This window comes from Nerophis ophidion, linkage group LG09 (assembly GCF_033978795.1).
Source record: "Nerophis ophidion isolate RoL-2023_Sa linkage group LG09, RoL_Noph_v1.0, whole genome shotgun sequence".
NCBI lineage: Eukaryota > Metazoa > Chordata > Actinopteri > Syngnathiformes > Syngnathidae > Nerophis > Nerophis ophidion.
The window spans coordinates 30,772,096-30,794,882 of NC_084619.1; the positions used below are offsets into that span (position 1 = coordinate 30,772,096).

At 42.9% G+C, this 22,787-nt stretch overlaps 1 protein-coding gene across 1 annotated transcript in view; it reads left to right on the forward strand.

Annotated features, from left to right (window-relative positions):
- Window positions 1-22,528: 22,528 nt before the first annotated feature.
- sgpl1 (sphingosine-1-phosphate lyase 1) overlaps window positions 22,529-22,787 on the forward strand; it is a 34,993-nt gene continuing 34,734 nt past the window's right edge. Inside the window, exon 1 of the mRNA XM_061910810.1 lies at window positions 22,529-22,703. Coding sequence (XP_061766794.1) covers window positions 22,692-22,703 — 12 coding nt within the window. The 5' untranslated portion in view covers window positions 22,529-22,691. The remainder of the gene's footprint in view (window positions 22,704-22,787) is intronic.

The window sequence follows — 22,787 nt, forward strand, 5'->3', positions numbered from 1 at the left end:
GGGATGCCCAACTCAACAATAATAATTAGGACCTCCGCACGGGATCCTTGGATTATCAAACGTCCATTTTCTCAGTTGTGTAGTACTTTTTGTTCATCTAATTGAACTCTTTAAAGAACAATTTTCTCACTCATCAATTTCGTGTAATAATGCATCTCACGTGTGATTAATTTGCACGTACTTTAACATTTTTTTGCCCCAATGCAGGCGCTCTTGCGCATTTTACGCACAAACCAATGTGGCTTTTTAACACGAAGATGAGGTACAAAGTAAATAGAAATCCAACCACAATAGGCCCTACCTTTTTACTGTTTGGGCATAAAAAAGCTAAAAACTAAAATAAAAAAAGAATGGAGGAAACAATATATTGCGTGTTATGGATGCGCAGAACGCAATGCTTCATATAGTACCCATGCAATATCATCTCGTTGAAAACAACTTTATTATAACTTTATAACTTTTTTATTATAATAAAATATTGCTAAATGTCATATGCAGAGGTAGCTATAAGAAAATCATTGCGTCGGCGTAAAACCAGTCCGTTTGGACAATTACGCATGGAGCCAGCAGGGAAAAGATAACTTAGAAATGAGCAAAATGTTCCTTAAATGAATATAAGTGTAATATAATGTGTATAAGATAAGTGCCTCCTGTAGGACACAAGTTAAATTCCATTAAAATGAGAGCATTACAGCGCGCCATGACATCAAATGTCTCCAAATTAATAACATCATAATAAGACTTCTTTTATTTTCATTCAAATTTTAACTTTACAGTACAGATAAGAACGAACTTTTGTTGTTTTAGCTCGTGGTAGTGCAGGGTAAAAGAGAAATAAAGTGCAGATATAAATAAATAGATAAATATATTGCACTTTCGCATATTGCATCCACGTTTATGGATGTATGTTATATTGTCTTTATGTAACTGTATATGTACATAATAATATGTATATGTATGTAATAATCAGTCTAATTATTTTACAGGTTCTACAAGTTTTAAACGTATTGAAAAAAAAACAACTTTATAACTTTCCGTCCAAATATGTGTTTTGGGAGCAATATCAGACTCCATATGCGCACAATAAAGTTGGACAAATAGTGGAGATATGAAGCGGCGCCTTGCTCCGAAAAAAAAAAAATCCAAAGTCAACTTAAATGTTGCCACTTTCCAAATAATAAAAAATCACGTCGACGTGTGTGTGTGTGTGTGTGTGTGTGTGTGTGTGTGTGTGTGTGCGTGTGTGTGTGTGTGTGTGTGTGTGTGTGTGTGTGTGTGTGTGTGTGTGTGTGTGTGTGTGTGTGTGTGTGCGTGTGTGTGTGTGGGCTGTAAGGCAGGTGCGTGTTTGAAGCCCCCACGACGTCCCCGCTTATGGCTGCTTGCTATGCAAAGTGTGGGCAAACACAAGCCGCAATATAGCAGATATGAGAAGCCATTGAACAATATTTGCCAGTAAAATGCCGCACGGGAGCAGGTGACACACCTGCGTGCGTGCGCGGCCGTGCGTCTTGACGCCGCGCATTCAAGCAGATCTATTTATGACTATTTTAGCAAACAGCGAGTACCAGCTGGGGTCTTTATTTTCGCCTTCAGCTGTTTTGTTTGGAGGAGGTTTTGAGAAGGCCAATCGAAGTCCAACAACTCGCTGACCAGATTGTTATTATTCAATGTGCCCCCCTCCCCCCGACCCCTCCCCAACTCCCCTCCTCTCGCTCCTTTTGCCAAAGAGGAGAAAGGGAAAGAGAAACTTCTTCAAGAAAGGGGGAAAACATCTTAAAAAACATTTAATTGCAACCCGGATGCCATATGTACAGCTCTTGTGGAGCCCCTCAACAATGTGACTGTCTTTGAGAAAGTATGGAGTGCGCCTTTGGAGAGACCTGTGCGCTTTTTGGAGAGGTGCGCGCGTCGTGACCAGAATGACCCCCCCAGCACACTTTAAACAAAAACGAATTCACTTTTAATGTGCTTTGGAGTTCCCTTTCACGGGGGAAACGCATTGTACATCTCACCTCGTGCTTTTGAAGCCCAATTACAGTGGGATGGCTGGGTTGGCGTTTTTGTCCGGGCTGAAGGACAACGTGGGGCTGTGCGTATACAAGACCCCTCCTCCTTTGTGCGCCGACAGCCTGCACCAACCCAGTGTACACCACCGTCAATATTGGAAGGAGGCATGAGTGAACTTCTACAGCACTGCAAAACATGCCCGTAATACAATCCCCCGTTTCCATCTGAGTTGGGAAATTAAAAAAAAGAATACAATGATTTGCAAATCCTTTTCAACCCATATTCAGTTGAATATGCTACAAAGAAAACATATTTGATCTTCAAACTGATAAAAAAAAATGTGTTGTTGCAAATAATCATCCATCCATCCATCCATCCATTTTCTACCGCTTATTCCCTTTCGGGGTCGCGGGGGGCGCTGGCGCCTATCTCAGCTACAATCGGGCGGAAGGCGGGGTACACCCTGGACAAGTCGCCACCTCATCGCAGGGCCAACACAGATAGACAGACAACACTCACACTCACATTCACACACTAAGGCCAATTTAGTGTTGCCAATCAACCTATCCCCAGGTGCATGTCTTTGGAAGTGGGAGGAAGCCGGAGTACCCGGAGGGAACCCACGCATTCACGGGGAGAACATGCAAACTCCACACAGAAAGATCCCGAGCCTGGATTTGAACCCAGGACTGCAGGACCTTCGTATTGTGAGGCAGACGCACTAACCCCAATAATCATTAACTTTAGAATTTGATGCCAGCAACACGTGACAAAGAAGTTGGGAAAGGTGGCAATAAATACTGATAAAGTTGAGAAATGCTACTCAAACACTTATTTAGAACATCCCACAGGTGTGCAGGCTAATTGGGAACAGGTGGGTGCCATGATTGGGTATAAAAGCAGCTTCCTTGAAATGCTAAGTAATTCACAAACAAGGATGGGGTGAGGGTCACCACTTTGTAAGCAAATTGTTGAACAGTTTTAAAACAACATTTCTGAACGAGCTATTGCTCGGAATTTGGGGATTTTACCATCTACGGTCCGTAAAATCCTCAAAAGGTTCAGAGAATCTGGAGAAATCACTGCACGTAAGCGATGATATTACGGACCATTGATCCCTCAGGTGGTACTGCATCAAAAACCGACATCAGTGTGTAAAGGGTATAACCACATGGGCTTAAGAACACTTCATAAAACCACTGCCAGTAACTACAGTTTGTTGCTACATCTGTAAGTGCAAGTTAAAACTCTGCTATGCAAAGCGAAACTCATTCATCAACAACACCTGCTGGGCCCGACCTCATCTAAGATGGACTGATGCAAAGTGGAAAAGTGTTCTGTGGTCTGACGAGTCCAAATTATATTTGGAAATTGTCGACGTGGTGTCCTCCGGAACAAAGAGGAAAATAACCATTCGGATTGTTGTAGGCGCAAAGTTCAAAAGCCAGCATCTGTGAGAGTATGGAGGTGTATTAGTGCCCAAGGCATGGGTAACTTACACATTTGTGAAGGCACCATTAATGCTGAAAGGTCCATACAGGTTTTGGAGCAACATATGTCAACATTCAAGCAACGTTATCATGGATGCCCCTGCTTATTTAAGCAAGACAATGCCAAGCCACGTGTTACAACAGCGTGGCTTCGTGGTAAAAGAGCGCGGGTACTTTCCTGGCCCGCCTGCAGTCCAGACATGTCTCCCATCGAAAATGTGTGGCGCATTATGAAGCGTAAAATACGACAGCGGAGACCCCGGACTGTTGAACGACTGAAGCTCTACATAAAACAAGAATGGGAAAGAATTCCACTTTCAAAGCTTCAACAATTTGTTTCCTCAGTTCCCAAACGTTTATTGAGTGTTGTTAAAAGAAAAAGTGATGTAACACAGTGGTGAACATGCCCTTTCCCAACTACTTTGGCACGTGTTGCAGCCATGAAATTCTAAGTTAATTATTATTTGCAAAAAAAAAAAAAAGTTTATGAGTTTGAAGATGAAATATCTTGTCTTTTTCAGTATTCAATTGAAAATAATTTGAAAAGGATTTGCAAATCATTCTATTCCGTTTATATTTACATCTAACACAATTTCCCAACTCATATGGAAACAGGGTTTGTAGTTGGGAAAGGATATGTTCACCACTGTGTTACATCACCTTTTCATTTAACAACACTCGATAAATGTTTGGGAACTGAGGAAACTCATTTTTGAAGCTTTGAAAGTGTAATTCTTTCCCATTCTTGTTTTATGTAGAGCTTTAATCGTTCAACAGTCCGGGGTCTCCGCTGTCGTATTTTACGCTACATAATGCGCCACACATTTTCGATGGGAGAAAGGTTTGGACTAAAGGCGGGCTAGGAAAGTACCCGCACTCTTTTTTTACGAAACCATGATGTTGTAACACGTGCTGAATTTGGCTTGGCATTGTCTTGCTGAAATAAGCAGGGGCGTCCATGAAAAAGACAGCGCTTGGATGGCAGCGTATGTTTTTCCAAAACCTGAATGTACCTTTCAGCATTAATGGTGCCTTCACAGATGTGTAAGTTACCCATGCCTTGGGCACTAATGCACCCCCATACCATCACAGATGCTGGCTTTTGAACTTTGCGGCGAAAACAGTTTGGATGGTTCGTTTATCCTTTGGTCCGGATGACACGATGTCGAATATTTCCAAAAACATCTTGAAATGCGCTCGTCAGACCACAGAACACTTTTCTACTTTGCATCAGTCCATCTTAGATGATCTCGGGCCCAGAGAAGCTGGCGGCGTTTCTGGATGTTGTTAGTGAATGGCTTTCGCTTTGCATAGTAGAGCTTTAACTTGCACTTACAGATGTAGCGAAGAACTGTATTTAGTGACAGTGGTTTTCTGAAGTGTTTCTGAGCCCATGTGGTGATATCCTTTAGAGATTGATGTCGGTTTTTGATACAGTGTCGTCTGACGATGGAAGAACACAGTTATTCAATGTTGGTTTCCGGCCATGCCGCTTACGTGGAGTGATTTCTCCAGATTCTCTGAACCTTTTGATGATATTGTGGATGGACCGTAGATGTTGAAATCCCTAAATTTCTTGCAATTGCACTTTGAGAAACCTTGTTCTTAAATTGTTTGACTATTTGCTCACGCAGTTGTGGAGAAAGGGGTGTACCTCGCCCCATCCTTTCTTGTGAAATACTGAGCCATTATTTGGGAAGCTGCTTTTATACCCAATCATGGCACACACATGTTCCCAATTAGCCTGCACACCTGTGGTATGTTCCAAATAAGTGTTTGATGAGCATTCCTCAACTTTATCAGTATTTATTGTCACCTTTCCCAACTTGTTTATCACATGTTGCTGGCATCAAATTCCAAAGTTAATGGTTATTTGAAAAAAAAAAAAAAAAGGTTTATCAGTTTGAATATCAACTATGTTGTCTTTGTAGCATATTCAACTGAATATGGGTTGAAAATTATTTGCAAATCATTGTATTCCGTTTATATTTACATCTAACACAATTTCTCAACTCATATGGAAACGGGGTTTGTAATTATGGGCCTGCTGCAATGCAAGCGCCCATTCATAATCTCACCAAACCTAGTATGTGTGTGTGTGTGTGTGTGTGTGTGTGTGTCAGTGACGTGCAGTGAGGTTTATAGTTGGTGAGGCACTGAATCAGAATCATATTTACAAATATACAGTATGTTCTCTGCGCAAATTATTTGCCATTTGATTGGCAGCAGTGTACGGGTTATGTTTCATTTCTGCATTCTTTACACATACAAACTGTTGCCAACAAAATGTGCATTTCATTAAAAACCAAACAAAAATAATGTTATCGCCATCTCACCTTTACTTAAAAATGAAGTCCATGTCCTTTTGGATAAAAATATCCCTCACTTTCTGGGAAAAGATCTCCTTCACTTCCTTCATTTTTAAAAGTCTTGTAAGAGTTCAACATAGTTGCCGCGATTAGCAGAGCTCATACTCTCATCATTTCCACAAAATGCTAGCTGCTGTTTGGCGAGGAAGCAGGTGGGATTGATGACATCTTTTAAAATCTCTCGACACTGATGTTGAGTCGCCGCTGTTCATCCAAAGCCAAGTCTGTCCTCGTCATCCCAAATACTTTAGCGCAATCTAGCTTTGAATATGAGCGGCCGACCGCTCATGTTTGGTGAGGCTTCTTTGCAAATTCTTTATGTCACAAAATCCCATTTGAGTCCACACAGGTCCACAGGTTTAAAAAAGTCAGTTTGGAAAAGAGCAAGTAACTTTCTGTCCTGCTGATTGAAACAAACCATTCAGTTCCGGCGTTGGTCTTCCTTTAGTAATCATCTCCTGGTTCACTTGAAAGTCCACTTCAGAAAACTGTTTAAAGGCGGAAATGTATTCATCAATGTTGAAAGTCAAGGTACACGAGACCGAAAAAAATAAGTCGTTGCGGCACTTACTTAGTGTGGCCACCGTAAGTCTGGGATCATGAGCGCCCCTATCGTGAGGCAGGAGAACTCTTTGCCTCACCTCAGACTTATTTCTCTGCCGTTTTGATGGCTCAACCAACACACAAAACATGTTACTCTCTACGGCACTTGACTCGCTTACGCTACCGTATGTCTCTGATCATGAGCGCCCCTATCGTGAGGCAGGAGAACTGTTTGCCTCACCTCAGACTTATTTCTCTGCCATTTTGATGGCTCAACCAACACACAAAACATGTTACTCTCTGCGGCACTTGACTCGCTTACGCCCCTATCGTGAGACACGAGAACTGTTTGCCTCACCTCAGACTTTTTTCTCTGCCGTTTTGAACGCTCAACAACACACCAGACAAGAACGGGCTCTGACGGCACGGCAGACAGAGAAGTTTACAAGGGATTGCGAAAATTCAGCGATTTTGAAGAGAAAATCATCCAAATTGGAGAACCTAATGAAAATTAAAAACTAACAATTACAATTATCTTATCATTATATATTTTATTTTTTGCATGATCACAGGTGAGGCACTGCCTCCCCTGCCTCCCCTGACCGTACGTCACTGGTGTGTATTTGTGTTCTGGCAATGCTTACTTAATGGGGACATCGTTCTGTTTACACAGTCACCTTTAGGGGACCTCTGACGGTATGTGGACAAAAAAACAGGCCCCCAAAAGGGAAACCTTTTTAAATGAGTCTGAGGACCATGTCATATTTAATTTGAACTTTTTTATTTATTTTTATTAATGGTCTTCATTAGTCACGTACAAATTTGTGTGAATTCTGCAAAATTATTTATATTTGGTCCACATTTACTTCATCAATCCAGAGATTTAAAGACTTGTATGGGCTTGCTGGGCAGTGGACCCATCCATCCATTTACTACCGCTTATTCTACCGCTGGCGCCTATCTCAGCTACAGTCGGGTGGAAGGCGGGGTACACCCTGGACAAGTCGCCACCTCATCGCAGGGCCAACACAGATAGACAGACAACATTCACACTCCCATTCACACACTAGGGCCAATTTAGTGTTGCCAATCAACCTATCCCCAGGTGCATGTCTTTGGAGGTGGGAGGAAGCCGGAGTACCCGGAGGGAACCCACGCATTCACGGGGAGAACATGCAAACTCCACACAGAAAGATCCCGAGCCTGGATTTGAACCCAGGACTGCAGGACCTTCGTATTGTGAGGCAGACGCACTAACCCCTCTGCCACCGTGAAGCCCCCTGGGCAGTGGATATTTTACCTAAAAAATATTTAATGCCTCCACAACCTGTAGAAAGGGTGGTCCCCACAAGTCATGAGCAAAAACTTGGTCTCCATTCCAAATGATAACCAGTATGTGTGTGTGTGTGTGTGTGTGTGTGTGTGTGTGTGTGTGTGTGTGTGTGCGTGCGTGTGTGTGTGTGTGTGTGTGCGTGCGTGCGTGCGTGCGTGTGTGTGCGTGCGTGACAATCATTGGTACTTTGACTTTTTATTTTTTTTTCCATTTCATGTTTTTATTTATCTCCTTCATTGATGTGCATCTGTGATCAAGAAACAATTCAACCTCAGCAAATAAACACACAAAAATGCCTGAGAAGGAACAGGATGAATTTTCCCGCCCCCTTCAACATAAATGTAGTCTTACTTAATGGATAGCGTTCAAACCAAACAAATACATCCAAATATAATGAAAACAAACAAAAAGACATATGAAAAAACACAACAAGTGCAAAACTTCATGAAGTACAAACCAAACGAAAAAAAGGAATATACACCTCACGGCATGATACAAAACAAATACAAAACCAGACAAAATTTTTTTTTTTTTAAATGTACTTTACATTTAACTTGCTGCAAGCAGCAGTGAATGCATATTATTATTACTCATACTTCAAACTTTATTATTTTTGTTCTACACGTTGCTTTTACGCTTAATACGAGACAAACCGGCCAACGAACCCCCAAATATGTCATACTGTCCGAAAGGTCTCACTTGCATATACGGCGGAACTTTGAATTGGGAACATTTCGTGTTACCATGGCAATGCTATTCACGAATAAACAAACAAAAAAAAATGGGCCAATTGAATGGGCGCACTCATTTTAATGGACGTTTAATCTGAGACAAACCTCAAAAAGACAAGATTATCTCCTCTTGTAGCTCAGCCATTCTTTCACATAGCTCGATGCTTAACATCTCATAATGTTTGACAATTGACAATTTATTTATTTTCGGCAATCTTCGCATAAAACAAAGAACAACAAAAAAAAACAAAAAAAAAACAACAACATTCATTTGAGCAATGATTGAGCCGAAAGGGTGTAGGTTGAAGCAACGCTTATATAAACCTACCCCATCACAACAAGAACAAGGTTCAAAATATATAAAATCTAAAACATGCTTCACTTATATTGTGACACGATGGCGAGGCATAATGGATGCGTGTTGCTACCCCAGGGATGCAAGAGGACCAGGACAGGCAGGAGTTGCAGGTAAGATTAGATTTAATACAAAAAACAAAAATACTGGTACAAAATGCAAAGAAAAGGCGTGCCGAATGCACGGAGAGCTATGCTAATAATTAGCAACGAGAGCAGAGTACAGGAATAGAGGTGCAGAGCGCACGCAAAGCTAAGGCGAGACTTAGCAATAGTGATTACAAAAATAAGAACCAACGTGCGTGTTGCAAGTAGCAAACAAAACAGCCAGGAGGAACTAAGGTAGCAGGTGGTCTTAAATACAACACAAATAATTCAAAACAGGTGTGCGTAATGAGTCCGTGCAGGAGGCATACTTAGGTTGCCATGGTGACAATACAAAACAAGGAAGTGCGCTAACAAACGGGATCGGTAGAGTCCAAAACATGATCAAAACATAGTAGGACAATACAAAAAAGACAAACATGCTAGAGATGTGTGATCCGGAAGCCGGATCACAACATTACCCCCCCCTTAAGGGGCAGATCCCAGATGCCCCCAAAAACTGCAATAAAGAGAACCCCCTCCCAAAACCAGAAAGTTCACAAACGAAGGGAGGGCGGAAGGAGTCCACGGTGGAGGGTCGCCAGATCGCATGTCCCCGAATCCACCGAGGACACATCATGTGGCGGCGGCGGGTGGAACGCTGCTGCCGAAAAAGTTTTGGCGGGCGACCTCGAAAAGGCCACATTAGTGGCCGCCTCGCAGGATGAGGTGCCCGGCGAGGCGGACGACCCGGGCACGGCCACATCCGTGGCCGACATGGAGGAGGGAGTATCTGGCGAGGAGGATGACCTCGCAGAGGCCACGCCCGTGGTCGACGTGGTGGACGACGCCTCAGCACCGAAATCCCAGCAGGCTTGGAAGCAGCAGACGAGGGTGCGGGGACTGCAGCCAAAGCAGGCCCGAGTGCAGCTGGCGAGGATGATGCGGGTGCTGCAGCCGCAGGAGTCGTCGGAGGCGGCCTGGGAGCCGCAGGAGTCGTCGGAGGCGGCCTGGGAGCCGCAGGAGTCGTCGGAGGCGGCCTGGGAGCCGCAGGAGTCGTCGGAGGCGGCCTGGGAGCCGCAGGAGTCGTCGGAGGCGGCCTGGGAGCCGCAGGAGTCGTCGTCGACGCTGGTGTGGGCTCCAGCCCCGTCGTCGACGCTGGTGTGGGCTCCAGCCCCGTCGTCGACGCTGGTGTGGGCTCCAGCCCCGTCGTCGACGCTGGTGTGGGCTCCAGCCCCGTCGTCGACGCTGGTGTGGGCTCCAGCCCCGTCGTCGACGCTGGTGTGGGCTCCAGCCCCGTCGTCGACGCTGGTGTGGGCTCCAGCCCCGTCGTCGACGCTGGTGTGGGCTCCAGCCCCGTCGTCGACGCTGGTGTGGGCTCCAGCCCCGTCGTCGACGCTGGTGTGGGCTCCAGCCCCGTCGTCGACGCTGGTGTGGGCTCCAGCCCCGTCGTCGACGCTGGTGTGGGCTCCAGCCCCGTCGTCGACGCTGGTGTGGGCTCCAGCCTTGGAGTTTGTGCTGGTGTGAGAACCAGACTGGGAGCTGGTGTGAGAACCAGACTGGGAGCTGGTGTGAGAACCAGACTGGGAGCTGGTGTGAGAACCAGACTGGGAGCTGGTGTGAGAACCAGACTGGGAGCTGGTGTGAGAACCAGACTGGGAGCTGGTGTGAGAACCAGACTGGGAGCTGGTGTGAGAACCAGACTGGGAGCTGGTGTGAGAACCAGACTGGGAGCAGGTGTCGGCTTCAGCCGAGGAGCAGGAGTCGGCTTCAGCCGAGGAGCAGGAGTCGGCTTCAGCCGAGGAGCAGGAGTCGGCTTCAGCCGAGGAGCAGGAGTCGGCTTCAGCCGAGGAGCAGGAGTCGGCTTCAGCCGAGGAGCAGGAGTCGGCTTCAGCCGAGGAGCAGGAGTCGGCTTCAGCCGAGGAGCAGGAGTCGGCTTCAGCCGAGGAGCAGGAGTCGGCTTCAGCCGAGGAGCAGGAGTCGGCTTCAGCCGAGGAGCAGGAGTCGGCTTCAGCCGAGGAGCAGGAGTCGGCTTCAGCCGAGGAGCAGGAGTCGGCTTCAGCCGAGGAGCAGGAGTCGGCGTCAGCCGAGGAGCAGGAGTCGGCGTCAGCCGAGGAGCACTAAGAGACTGGCAGAGAGGAGGACTAGGACTACTATGAGGATTTAGACTAACACTAGGACTTGGGCAAGGACTTGTGTGAGGACCAGTACTTACAATCAAACTAGTGCTTTTATAAGGACTTGGGCAAGGACCAGGACTTACAGTCGAACCAGGGCTTGGGCAGGAACTAGGACTTGAGGTCAACCTAGGGCAAGGACTGGGACTTACAATCATACTGGTGCTCGGGCAAGGACTTGGACAAAGACTAGGACTTACAGTGACACTGGGGCTCGGACAAGAATTTGGGCAAGGACTAGGGTTACTGTGAGGACTAAGACCACGAGGGGAATTAGGACACGGACTACGATCAAGACTACACGAAGGTACGTAACTGGGACCGGGACTTGGACTACCATTAAGAGAATGACTTGAGCAAGGACTTGGGCTAGGACTCGGACTACGACTCAGTCTACGAGTTGATCTACAATGTTGGCCAGAAGTCGGACCAGGACTGGGACTAGGCTTGAACACCGGTGGTGGAGGGCGCACTGGAGGTAGTGGACTAGCGAGTCGAAAAGTCGGTGGAGGAGGTCTAGGTGGCCTTAGTGGCTTGACCGGGGGAAACACAGGTGGAGGAAGAAAAGTAGGTAGCTCATGTTGCCTTAGTTTGCATCTAGAAATAACATCTGTATAGAACTTAGTTGTGTCTATAGAGTCCAAAAAATCATAGTCAATATTTGAAACAGGTTGAGAATAAGACTCAACAATATAAAAATCCTCAGAAAAAATATCATCGACAGGGGGTGGTATTGAGTCACCAGGGGGCGTTGACGAAATGACGTCACCGTGATGGACCGGTGGGCCGGAGGTATGCCCTGGCCTGACAGCCCAGTCGGAAGAGTGGTTGGAATATGGAGAAAAAACAAAACTTCCAAACCTCAGGGAAGAGTACTGGGCTGTTGTCTGCGCGCTGCTGTCCGGGGAAAAAGTCTTCGCGGCTTGGCGAAGGGAAGACTTTTGGTGGTCCACTGCGAGGCGGCGTTGTGCTGGCTGTTTTCTGACACGATGGCGAGGCATAATGGATGCGTGTTGCTACCCCAGGGATGCAAGAGGACCAGGACAGGCAGGAGTTGCAGGTAAGATTAGATTTAATACAAAAAACAAAAATAATACTGGTACAAAATGCAAAGAAAAGGCGTGCCGAATGCACGGAGAGCTATGCTAATAATTAGCAACGAGAGCAGAGTACAGGAATAGAGGTGCAGAGCGCACGCAAAGCTAAGGCGAGACTTAGCAATAGTGATTACAAAAATAAGAACCAACGTGCGTGTTGCAAGTAGCAAACAAAACAGCCAGGAGGAACTAAGGTAGCAGGTGGTCTTAAATACAACACAAATAATTCAAAACAGGTGTGCGTAATGAGTCCGTGCAGGAGGCATACTTAGGTTGCCATGGTGACAATACAAAACAAGGAAGTGCGCTAACAAACGGGATCGGTAGAGTCCAAAACATGATCAAAACATAGTAGGACAATACAAAAAAGACAAACATGCTAGAGATGTGTGATCCGGAAGCCGGATCACAACATATTGCTTTTTTTTATTTTATTTTTTTAAACAATATATAAGCAACATATATGTAGCACACGTCTCATATACACAGTTTAACATTTAAATCAAACATATACATTTGTACACTATATATATATATATATATATATATATATATATATATATATATATATATATATTATGTATACACAATTTATTTAAATTCCATATAAAGTGGTAATATATACATTTTAATATAACCTATATGTATAATTATGAAATCATAAATTGTATTTATATACATATTATATATTATTGTCTTTCTAAAACAATGTTTGCTCTTCTTTCTTATATTTACTAATGATAAATGATTTAAAAAGCTTTTTAAACTGGTTTATGTTGGTGCTGTGTTTTATTTCATCCTTTAAACAGTTCCATATTTTAACCCCTGCTATTGTTATACTCATTCGTTTCTGCGTTGTTCTACAACAGGGGCGCTCACACTTTTTCTGCAGGCGAGCTACTTTTCAATTAACCAAGTCAAGGAGATCTACCTCATTCCTATTTATAATTTATATATATTTATTTATGAAAGAGACATTTTGTTAACAAGTTAATGGTGTTTAATGATAATACAAGCATGTTTAACACACATAGATTCCTTTCTTTCATGAAGACAAGAATATAAGTTGGTGTATTTGATTCTGATGACTTGCATTGATTGGAATTAGACAGTGGTGCTGATAACGTCCGCATTTTCAAATGGAGGAAAAAAAAAGTCCTCCTTTCTGTCCAATACCACATGAAAGTGGTTGGATTTGGCATCTCATTTGTCCAACTTGCATACTCGTTTTTAAACACTTTGTTATGAGAGTAGCATATGTGTGTGGCCCTTTAATGTCTGGCAGCAGGTGAGTGACGTCAGTGAGTGTGCGGGTGGGCAAGCAAGTGAGAAAGCGGTCGCTGAGGGCGGGGGAGAAATACATTAGCATCAAACTCCGTAGCTTGCTAGCTTGTGCACGCTAGCTTTCTGAGACTTTTATTTTGTTAGCACAGGCAGGATGAAACAGGTCTTTTATGGTGAAGACAGGAACTGTGCAGTCGGTCTTTAGAGTTTTGACAGTAGGTACGGAGTCTCTAGAAATAAAATGTGTTTCTCTGCGTCCGCCCTGTTAGTGATTTTTTTCTTAAATATGAGCTCGCAGCAGCCAGCGTCATCTCACAAGATCCTCGGGTGCCGAGAATGTCAAACAACTGACGAAAGTGAAGTCTTGGTATGATTGATGATTGCTCATTTTTATGTATATTTTTTAATGCCTGGCTTGAGATCGACTGACACACCCTCCGAGGTCGATCGCGATCGACGTAATGCCCACCCCTGCTTTACAAGAAATCCATCAGCTCTGTAGCTTGCCAGCTTGTGCACGCCAGCTTTCTGAGACTCTTATTTTGTTAGCGCAGGCAAGAGGAAGCAGCGCTTTTATTGTGAAGATAGGAACTGTGCAGTCGATCTTTAGAGTTTTGACAGCAGGTACAGCGAATGTGTTGAAATAAAAAGTGTTTCTCGCCTTCCTGTCTATCACTTTTTCTTAATAATGAGCTCGCAGCAGCCACTGTCATCTCACAAGACCCTCAGGTGTCGTGAATGTCAATCAAGTGACGGAAGTGACGTCTTGGTGAAGATTAATGATCGCTAATTTTTAGGTCTCTTTTTTTAAAATACCTGGCTGGCGATCGACTAACACATCCTCCGCGATCGACCGGTAGCTCACGATCAACGTACTGGGCACCCCTGCTCTAGGGTTTAAATAGACCATCCTTTTAGACCACTTGATCTGCCGTTTCTTTACTCTTCTGCTATGCCCCCTCTCCCTTGTGGTGGTGGTGGGGGGGGGGGGGGGGGGTGCACAGGTTCGATGGCCATGGATGAAGTGCTGGCTGTATAGAGTCAGGACCCGGGGTGGACCGCTCGCCCATGCATCAGTTGCGCTGCTGACCCGTCTCCGCTCAGGATGGTCTCCTGCTGGCCCCACCATGGACTGGACTCTCACTAGTATGTTAGATCCACTATGGACTGGACTTTCACAATATTATTCTACCCAATAGACCTTGGTATGTATTTTGTAGGCTTTTACTAAATAGTTTTACAAACCCCAAAACTAGTGAAGTTGGCACATTGTGTAAATGGTACATAAAAAGAGAATACAATAATTTGCAAATCCTTTTCAACTTATATTCAGTTGAATAGACTGCAAAGACAAGATATGTAATGTTCAAACTGAGGAACTACTATTTTTGTTGTTGCAAATAATCATTAACTTAGAATTTAATGGCAGCAACACAGTAGAAAAAGGTGGGCACAGGGGCATGTTTACCACTGTGTTAAATGGTCTTTCCTTTTAACAACACTCAATAAATGATTGGGAACTGAGGAGACCAATTTTTGAATCTTTTCAGGTGGATATATTTACCATTCTTGCTTGATGTACAGCTTAAGTTGTTCAACAGTCCAGGGTCTCCGTTGTGGTAATTTAGGCTTCATATTGCGCCACACATTTTCAACGGGCGACAGGTCTGGACTACATGCAGGCCAGTCTACTACCCGCAGTTTTTTACTACGAAGCCACGCTGTTGTAACACGTGCAGAATGTGGCTTGGCGTTGTCTTGCTGAAATAAGCAGGGACGTCCATGATAACGTTGCTTGGATGGCAACATATGTTGCTCCAAAACCTTTATGTACCTGTCAGCATTAATGATGCCTTCACAGATGTGTAAGTTACCCATGCCTTGGGCACTAATACACCCCCATACCATCACAGATGTTGGCTTTTGAACTTTGCGCCTATAACAAGCCGGATGGTTCTATTCCTCTTTGTTCCGTAGAACACAACGTCTACAGTTTCCAAAAACAATTTGAAATGTGGACTTGTCAGACCACAGAACACTTTTCCACTTTGCATCGGTCCATCTTAGATGAGCTCGGGCCCACCGAAGCGGGCGGGATTTCTGGATGTTGTTGATAAATGGCTTTCGCTTTGCATAATAGAGTTTTAACTTGCACTTACAGATGTAGCGACTAACTGTAGTTACTGACAGTGGTTTTCTGAAGGGTTCCTGAGCCCATGTGGTGATCTCCTTTACACACTGATGTCACCTTATTCACCTCTTATTCCTAAAACTTGCCGTTTAAGATCTCGACTAAAGTTACAAATCTCAGATCTTGTTTGTGTGCTTTTAAAATACTATAACTTTTGGCTGGATGTTAAAAAGATGACGTGGAAGTGGTAAATCAAAAATCACTTAATTAAAAAAAAGGGAACAACTACGCCATAGCTGTCTTTCTGAAAGCACACACAGACAGACCTTCCAGTCTTGCAAAACATTTTAGTTACTACAGTGATAAACTAGTTTTGATTTTACGGTTTTAAGCTATAGATTTTTATTAGCTAGAAGTCATACTAATGTCACACTCCTGTTTTTTATGCTGCTAGCAAAAATTTCAATTAAGGGATGGTCACTGTTCTCCATTCATTTTGTTCTTATCATTTAGTTCAGTTCAGTTTCAGTTTGTTTCAAACATGCATACGATTCCATGTAATGCATCACACAATTCCAGTTGTTTCATTACAGCACGTCCAAAAAGGAGTAGGAAGAAGCCGAGCTTATTTAATCCTACCTCTTTTCATACCATAGCAATGTTATCCCATTTTCTTATTCTCTGTATCAGAACAGTGAATAAATAAATAATATACCATAGTAAGTAAATAAATATTGAATACATAAATAATCTTTATTTCAAAAGAAATAAAAAAGGTTCAAGATGTTCATCATGATTCTTGTTCTGTGTACTTTGTGAACACTTGTTGTGTGAACAGTCTCTTAAAGTGAATCAAGTGTTGTACGCGCATACAAATGTTTTAAATTAGATTATTCTGGAAAGTTATATTTCTCCACTTTTGTTGAGAAGACTTGTTGTAAATTCTTTGGTAACAGGTTATAGTTTTCTTCATACTAAGCTCTGCAATCCAACCTGTTCACCCACCAGGCATCCAATCCGGTAAACGGACATAAGGGCCTAGCCATGGCACCTCAGCAGAGCTGCCGCTGCGATCACATACGCACAACAAACAGACAAAAAAGAAAAGAAAAAAGAAAATGTAATCAAATAAGTCCATGTCAACCGTTTATTTCCTTTGGGGTCGCTGGTGCCTATCTCAGCTATCATCCATCCATCCATCTATCTATCTATCTATCTATCTATCTATCTATCTATCTATCTATCTATCTATCTATCTATCTATCTATCTATCTATCTATCTATGCCACCGTAGCCCCTACTCCTTCCTGTCTGTTGCAAGTCTCGAGATGTATGTTGTAATATGTATATGCGCTTTGCTATGGAGGTTTTTTTTCCCACTCCAATCTGGGCCCCATTAGTTGGTCCCCTGATTGTGTACATCTTTGGTTTCGAGGCTGCTGTTTGGCAACTCAAAGTTTTTCCTCCATTCACTGATTTTCTGTGACAGTTTGGTGTGGAGACTGGTTGAACCACTCTCAATGTTTAAATTACATAATTCTCTTCTTGGGTCACTCCTTTGTTGCCTTGGCAGCATATTATGGTCATTGTAATGCTGAAAGACCAAGCCACAACCCTTCCCATCCATCCATTCATTTTCTACCGTTTTTCCCTTTCAGGGTTGCGGGGGTACTGGAGCCTATCTCAGCTGCATTCGGGCGGAAGGCGGGGTACACCCTGGACAAGTCGCCACCTCATCGCAGGCCAAACACAGATAGACAGACAACATTCACATTCACATTCACACACTAGGGCCAAAAGAAAAATACCTAAAGCACTTCCATTTTTGACAGAAAAATAAAACAATTACTTGGGACCGGATCAGTCATCATTTCTCGCCATCACTCCCACTTCCAAAGACATGCACCTGGGGATAGGTTGATTGGCAACACTTAATTGGCCCTAGTGTGTGAATGTGAGTGTGAATGTTGTCTGTCTATCTGTGTTGGTACTGCGATGAGGTGGCGACCTGTCCAGGGTGTACCCCGCCTACCGCCTTAATGCGGCTGAGATAGGCTCCAGCACCCCCCGCGACCCCGAAAGGGACATGGGGTTGAAACCGCTCAGTTACCTAGTAGTTAGCGTCTGCCCTGAGATCTGTAGGTCTTGGGTTCAAACCCTTAATCATACCAAAGACTATAAAAATTGGACCCATCACTTCCCTGCTTGGCACTCAGCATCAAGGGTTGGAATTGGGGGTTATATCACCAAAAGTGATTGCCGAACGCAGCCACCACTGCTTCTCACTCCTCCCCTCACCTCCCAGGGGCTGAGGGTGATGGGTCAAATCCAGATGATCATCTCACCACACCTAGTACTTTCTTTCTTTGTTCCTTAGTTTATTTCGAACATGAACACATTTACAATACAATACGGACAATTTAATATCACCTCACATCACATCATGTTCGAAAAGGAGTAGGAAGAAGCAAAGCTTATTTAATCCTACCGCTTTCCCACGTCAGAGCGCCCACAACCACAAAGTAGTGTCAAAGCGCTTTGAGTACCTTGAAGGTAGAAAAGCGCTATACAAGTACAACCCATTTATTTATTTATTTTACTTAATCCATTCCATAATTTAATTCCACATACTGGTATGCTAAAGGTTGTAAGTGTTGTACGTGCATACAAATGTTTTAAGTTAGATTTTCCTCTAAGGTTATATTTCTCCTTTTTAGTTGAGAAGAATTGTTGTACATTCTTTGGTAGCAGGTTATATTTTGCTTTGTACATCATTTTTGCTGTTTGCAATTATACCAAAACATCGAGCTTTAATATTTTTGACTCAATAAATAAAGGGTTTGTATGTTCTCCGTATCCAACATTATGTATTATCCTAATTGATCTTTTTTGTAACACAGTTAACGAATGTAGGGCATATTTGTAGATGTTTCCCCATATTTCTGCACAATAAGTCAGATATGGTAACACTAGCGAGCAGTAGAGAATATAAAGTGATTTTTGGCTCAGGACGTATTTTGCTTTATTCATTATTGAAATGTTTTTTGCCACCTTATGTTGTATGTTTTGTATATGAGATTTCCAGTTCATTTTATCATCTATTAATACTCCCAAAAATCTGGTTTCTTTTACCCTTTCAATATCTACTCCGTCTATTTGTGTTCGTGTCTGATGCTCTTTTCTACTGTTACCAATTATTTTAGTTTTACTGAGATTCAAAGATAGTCTGTTTTTATCAAACCATTTCATTAAAGGCCTACTGAAATGAGATTTTCTTATTTAAACGGGGATAGCAAGTCCATTCTATGTGTCATACTTGATCATTTCGCGATATAACCATATTTTTGCTGAAAGGATTTAGTAGAGAACATCCACGATAAAGTTTGCAACTTTCGGTGCTGGGAGAAAAGCCCTTCCTCTACCGGAAGTCACAGACGATGACGTCACATGTTGAGGGCTCCTCACATTTTCACATTGTTTTTAATGGGAGCCTACGACAAAAAGGGCTATTCGGACCGAGAAAACGACAATTTCCCCATTAATTTGAGCAAGGATGAAAGATTCGTGTTTGAGGATATTGATAGCGACGGACTAGAAAAAAAAAAAACGCGATTGGATTGGGATGGATTCTGGACTTTTTTAGACACATTTACTAGGATAATTCTGGGAATTCCCTTATCTTTCTATTGCTAGTGTTTTAGTGAGTTTAATAGTACCTGATAGTCGGAGGTGTTTGTCCACGGGTGTGTTGACGCGCAGTGTCTCAGGGGAGTCGACGGTAGCTGTACGGACAGCACAAGCTCAGCTGATATCTGGTAAGTGGCGACTTTTTAACCACAATTTTCTCACCGAAACTTGCTGGTTGACATTCGGTAGGGATCCATGTTAGCTTGACCGTGCTCTGATCCATAGGAAAGTTTCACCCAGGGGCATCGCCAGACAGATTTCACTGGGGCACGTGCCCCACTGTTGATCTGCAGTGCCCCAGTAAAAATTTCACCTATAAAAAAAAACGCTTCAGAATTTTAAGTCTACAGCGCACATACTACTTAGTATGGTAATTGATTGCTACTGTATTTACTCCAAGTAACAATGAGCACATGGCTAATTAATATGATAATTTATTCACGTGTGGATCGAGACTTCATTTGAGAGAGAGAGAGAGAGAGAGAGTGAATGAACGGGAATCACTGTGTGAGGTAGGTAACGTTAGCCAACAACAATTTGTTAATTACATTATTTTGATTTTGATTTGACTCAAACTGTAACTCCTAGATGGATATCAGAAAGTTATTCGCCCGCAGCAGGGAAGAAGCAGCGAGGAATGAGAGATGTAAGTGAAGTCCTAGCTAGCTAGGCAACATCATTGTCTTAAGTTGATGCTAAGTTAGCTAACGTTATTCCTTGTATCAAGACAAACATATTCATTTGCTGTACGAGCTGTCGGGGGAATTTCCAATCAACATGAAACATAATGTTGGTTATTGTCTGCTGGTTCTGCATCAATGATGATTTGGAGTAAGCATGTGTGAGTTGAGTGCTTCTCAAATGGTTTTATCTTCAGGAAGAAAAACATTTTTCCATATCATCAAGTCGTGAGCCAAATGTTTAAATCATTCAAGTTTATTTCACAGAAAAATAGCACAGTAGACTTATCTTGTGTATTTTGTGTGACTTTGACTAAAATAATCTTGTTTTGTCACCAGAAAAATGGCTACAGCTAAAGCATCTGGTTTTGTTTCCAGAAAAAATAGTAACATTTCTGTATTTGTTTTCAGAAAGATGGCTGAAAATATCGGGTTTTGTTGCTCCATTTGAATAAATGAAAAAAATATATTTCCATGTCTGTCCTGAGTCCTCCTCCAAATTGTTAGTCGGTTTGACTTTTGCTAAAAATACTCACTAATAATCACTAGAAAAATGGCTAAAAATATCTGGTTTTGTTGCCATAATTTGATTATTTTCTCCCTAAACATTTTTTTTTCATGCACACATCTGACTGCGACTCACTGAAAATGACACACAATCCACTTTTATGTCACGACCCAGCAGTTGGGAACCACTGGTCAACTGTATAACAGTTACTGTAATATTTCCATGTCTGTCCAGAGTGATTGACCACTTTGCAAAAATAAAAATGTGACGTTACAGTTTACTTCTCAGAAAATGATTCCCTGAACAGACACACAACAGTTATTCATTTATTCTACTACTGTGGCTTTATTGATTTGTGTATATTTTATAGTTTTGTGTATCTGAAATAGGATTAGCCACATTTCCATAAATGGAAATTAAATAATATAAAAGAACCCAGAGATGTAGGGGTGCTTTATTTTTTGTTTTACTTTTGTAGATGTTAAATTTGCAGATGATTACTGCAATAAATATCTCAAAAAGATTAATTGCTCATCATTTTTGCTTTTACCAGTAGCAGTTTAGAAGTCTGGAGTAAAAAAGTGCACAAGTAGGTATAATGCATTAGTTAATTTCAGGTGGTTAATCAAAGATCCATACAACATAATCTGATATGATTTCCTAGTTTAAGGCACTATTTATGTATTTTTTTAAATGATAAATAAGTGCTAAAAATGTTTTTGTTTGCGCGCTTTGCACGCTCACATGAATTATTTGTGCCCCAGGTGTGCCCCAGTACAGTTTTAGGTCTAGTGACGCCCCTGGTTTCACTTCCAGGAATTTTAAATAAGGAATCACCGTGTGTTTGTGTGGCTAAAGGCTAAAGCTTCCCAACTCCATCTTTCTACTGTGTCTTCTCCAATATTAATTGAACAAATTGCAAAAGATTCAGCAACACAGATCTCCAAAATACTGTGTAATGATGCCGTTAAAGCAGATGACATTTAGCTGTGTGTGTGTGCGCAGCGCTCATACTTCCTAAAAACCAGTGACGTCTTGCGTACACGTCATCATTACACGACGTTTCGCAGACGAAACTCCCGGGAAATTTAAAATTGTAATTTAGTAAACTAAAAAGGCCGTATTGGCATGTGTTGCAATGTTAATATTTCATCATTGATATATATAGGGCTTCACGGTGGCAGAGGGGTTAGTGCGTCTGCCTCACAATACGAAGGTCCTGCAGTCCTGGGTTCAAATCCAGGCTCGGGATCTTTCTGTGTGGAGTTTGCATGTTCTCCCCGTGAATGCGTGGATTCCCTCCGGGTACTCCGGCTTCCTCCCGCTTCCAAAGACATGCACCTGGGGATAGGTTGATTGGCAACACTAAATTGGCCCTAGTGTGTGGATGTGAGTGTGAATGTTATCTGTGTTGGCCCTGCGATGAGGTGGCGACCTGTCCAGGGTGTACCCCGCCTTCCGCCCGATTGTAGCTGAGATAGGCACCAGCGCCCCCCGCGACCCCGAAAGGGAATAAGCGGTAGAAAATGGATGGATGGATGGATATATAAACTATCAGACTGCGTGGTGGGTAGTAGTGGGTTTCAGTAGGCCTTTAACTTTAACTTTGAAATGGATGGATGGAAACACGGCCTTTATATGAATGCAGTGATGGTATTTGGCCGCTGTGTGGTGCTGTTTCCCTCCAAAACAACGCTTGGTGTTACCTTCCAGTGATGTCAAAATAGTGCTCTTGACTGATTATTTTTGCCAGTTATCCTTCTTTGGATAGTAAGTTATTATAAAAATAATACAATCAACTTAAGAGGAATATAAACAAGCGGTAGAAAATAGATGGGTGGATGGATGAACTCGCAGCCTCAGTTAGCATTTTAACTATAGTGAGTTATTAAGGCAATATATTGTATTTAACAGAATGTAGACAGCGAATGGAGAATAAACGCCTATGTTTTTTGAATCCCCGACATCCAAAAAAGTTGGAATAGAAGTTGATATACCCTCATCCCGCAAGTACCTTGATATATCTGCACATGCGCAGAGTGTGCGCTGGCTGTTACTTCCTGCATCCGACTTAGCTTGCGCTACTGTTGTGTTTTAAAAGTAGCTAGCATGTAGATGAGAGCGGAGACTTCAAGCAGACGCTTGGAGGTGACTTTCCTGCGCTTAACACCAAAAAACTAAACCAAGGTTGTCCGTGACTATTTTCCCCTGACAAAATGGATTACTGGGTAAGTGGCGCCTTTTTAAATCAATGTTAATGTGTACATGATGTACTTTGTGATGCGGTGTTTTTTTCGCTCGCGCTTTTACAT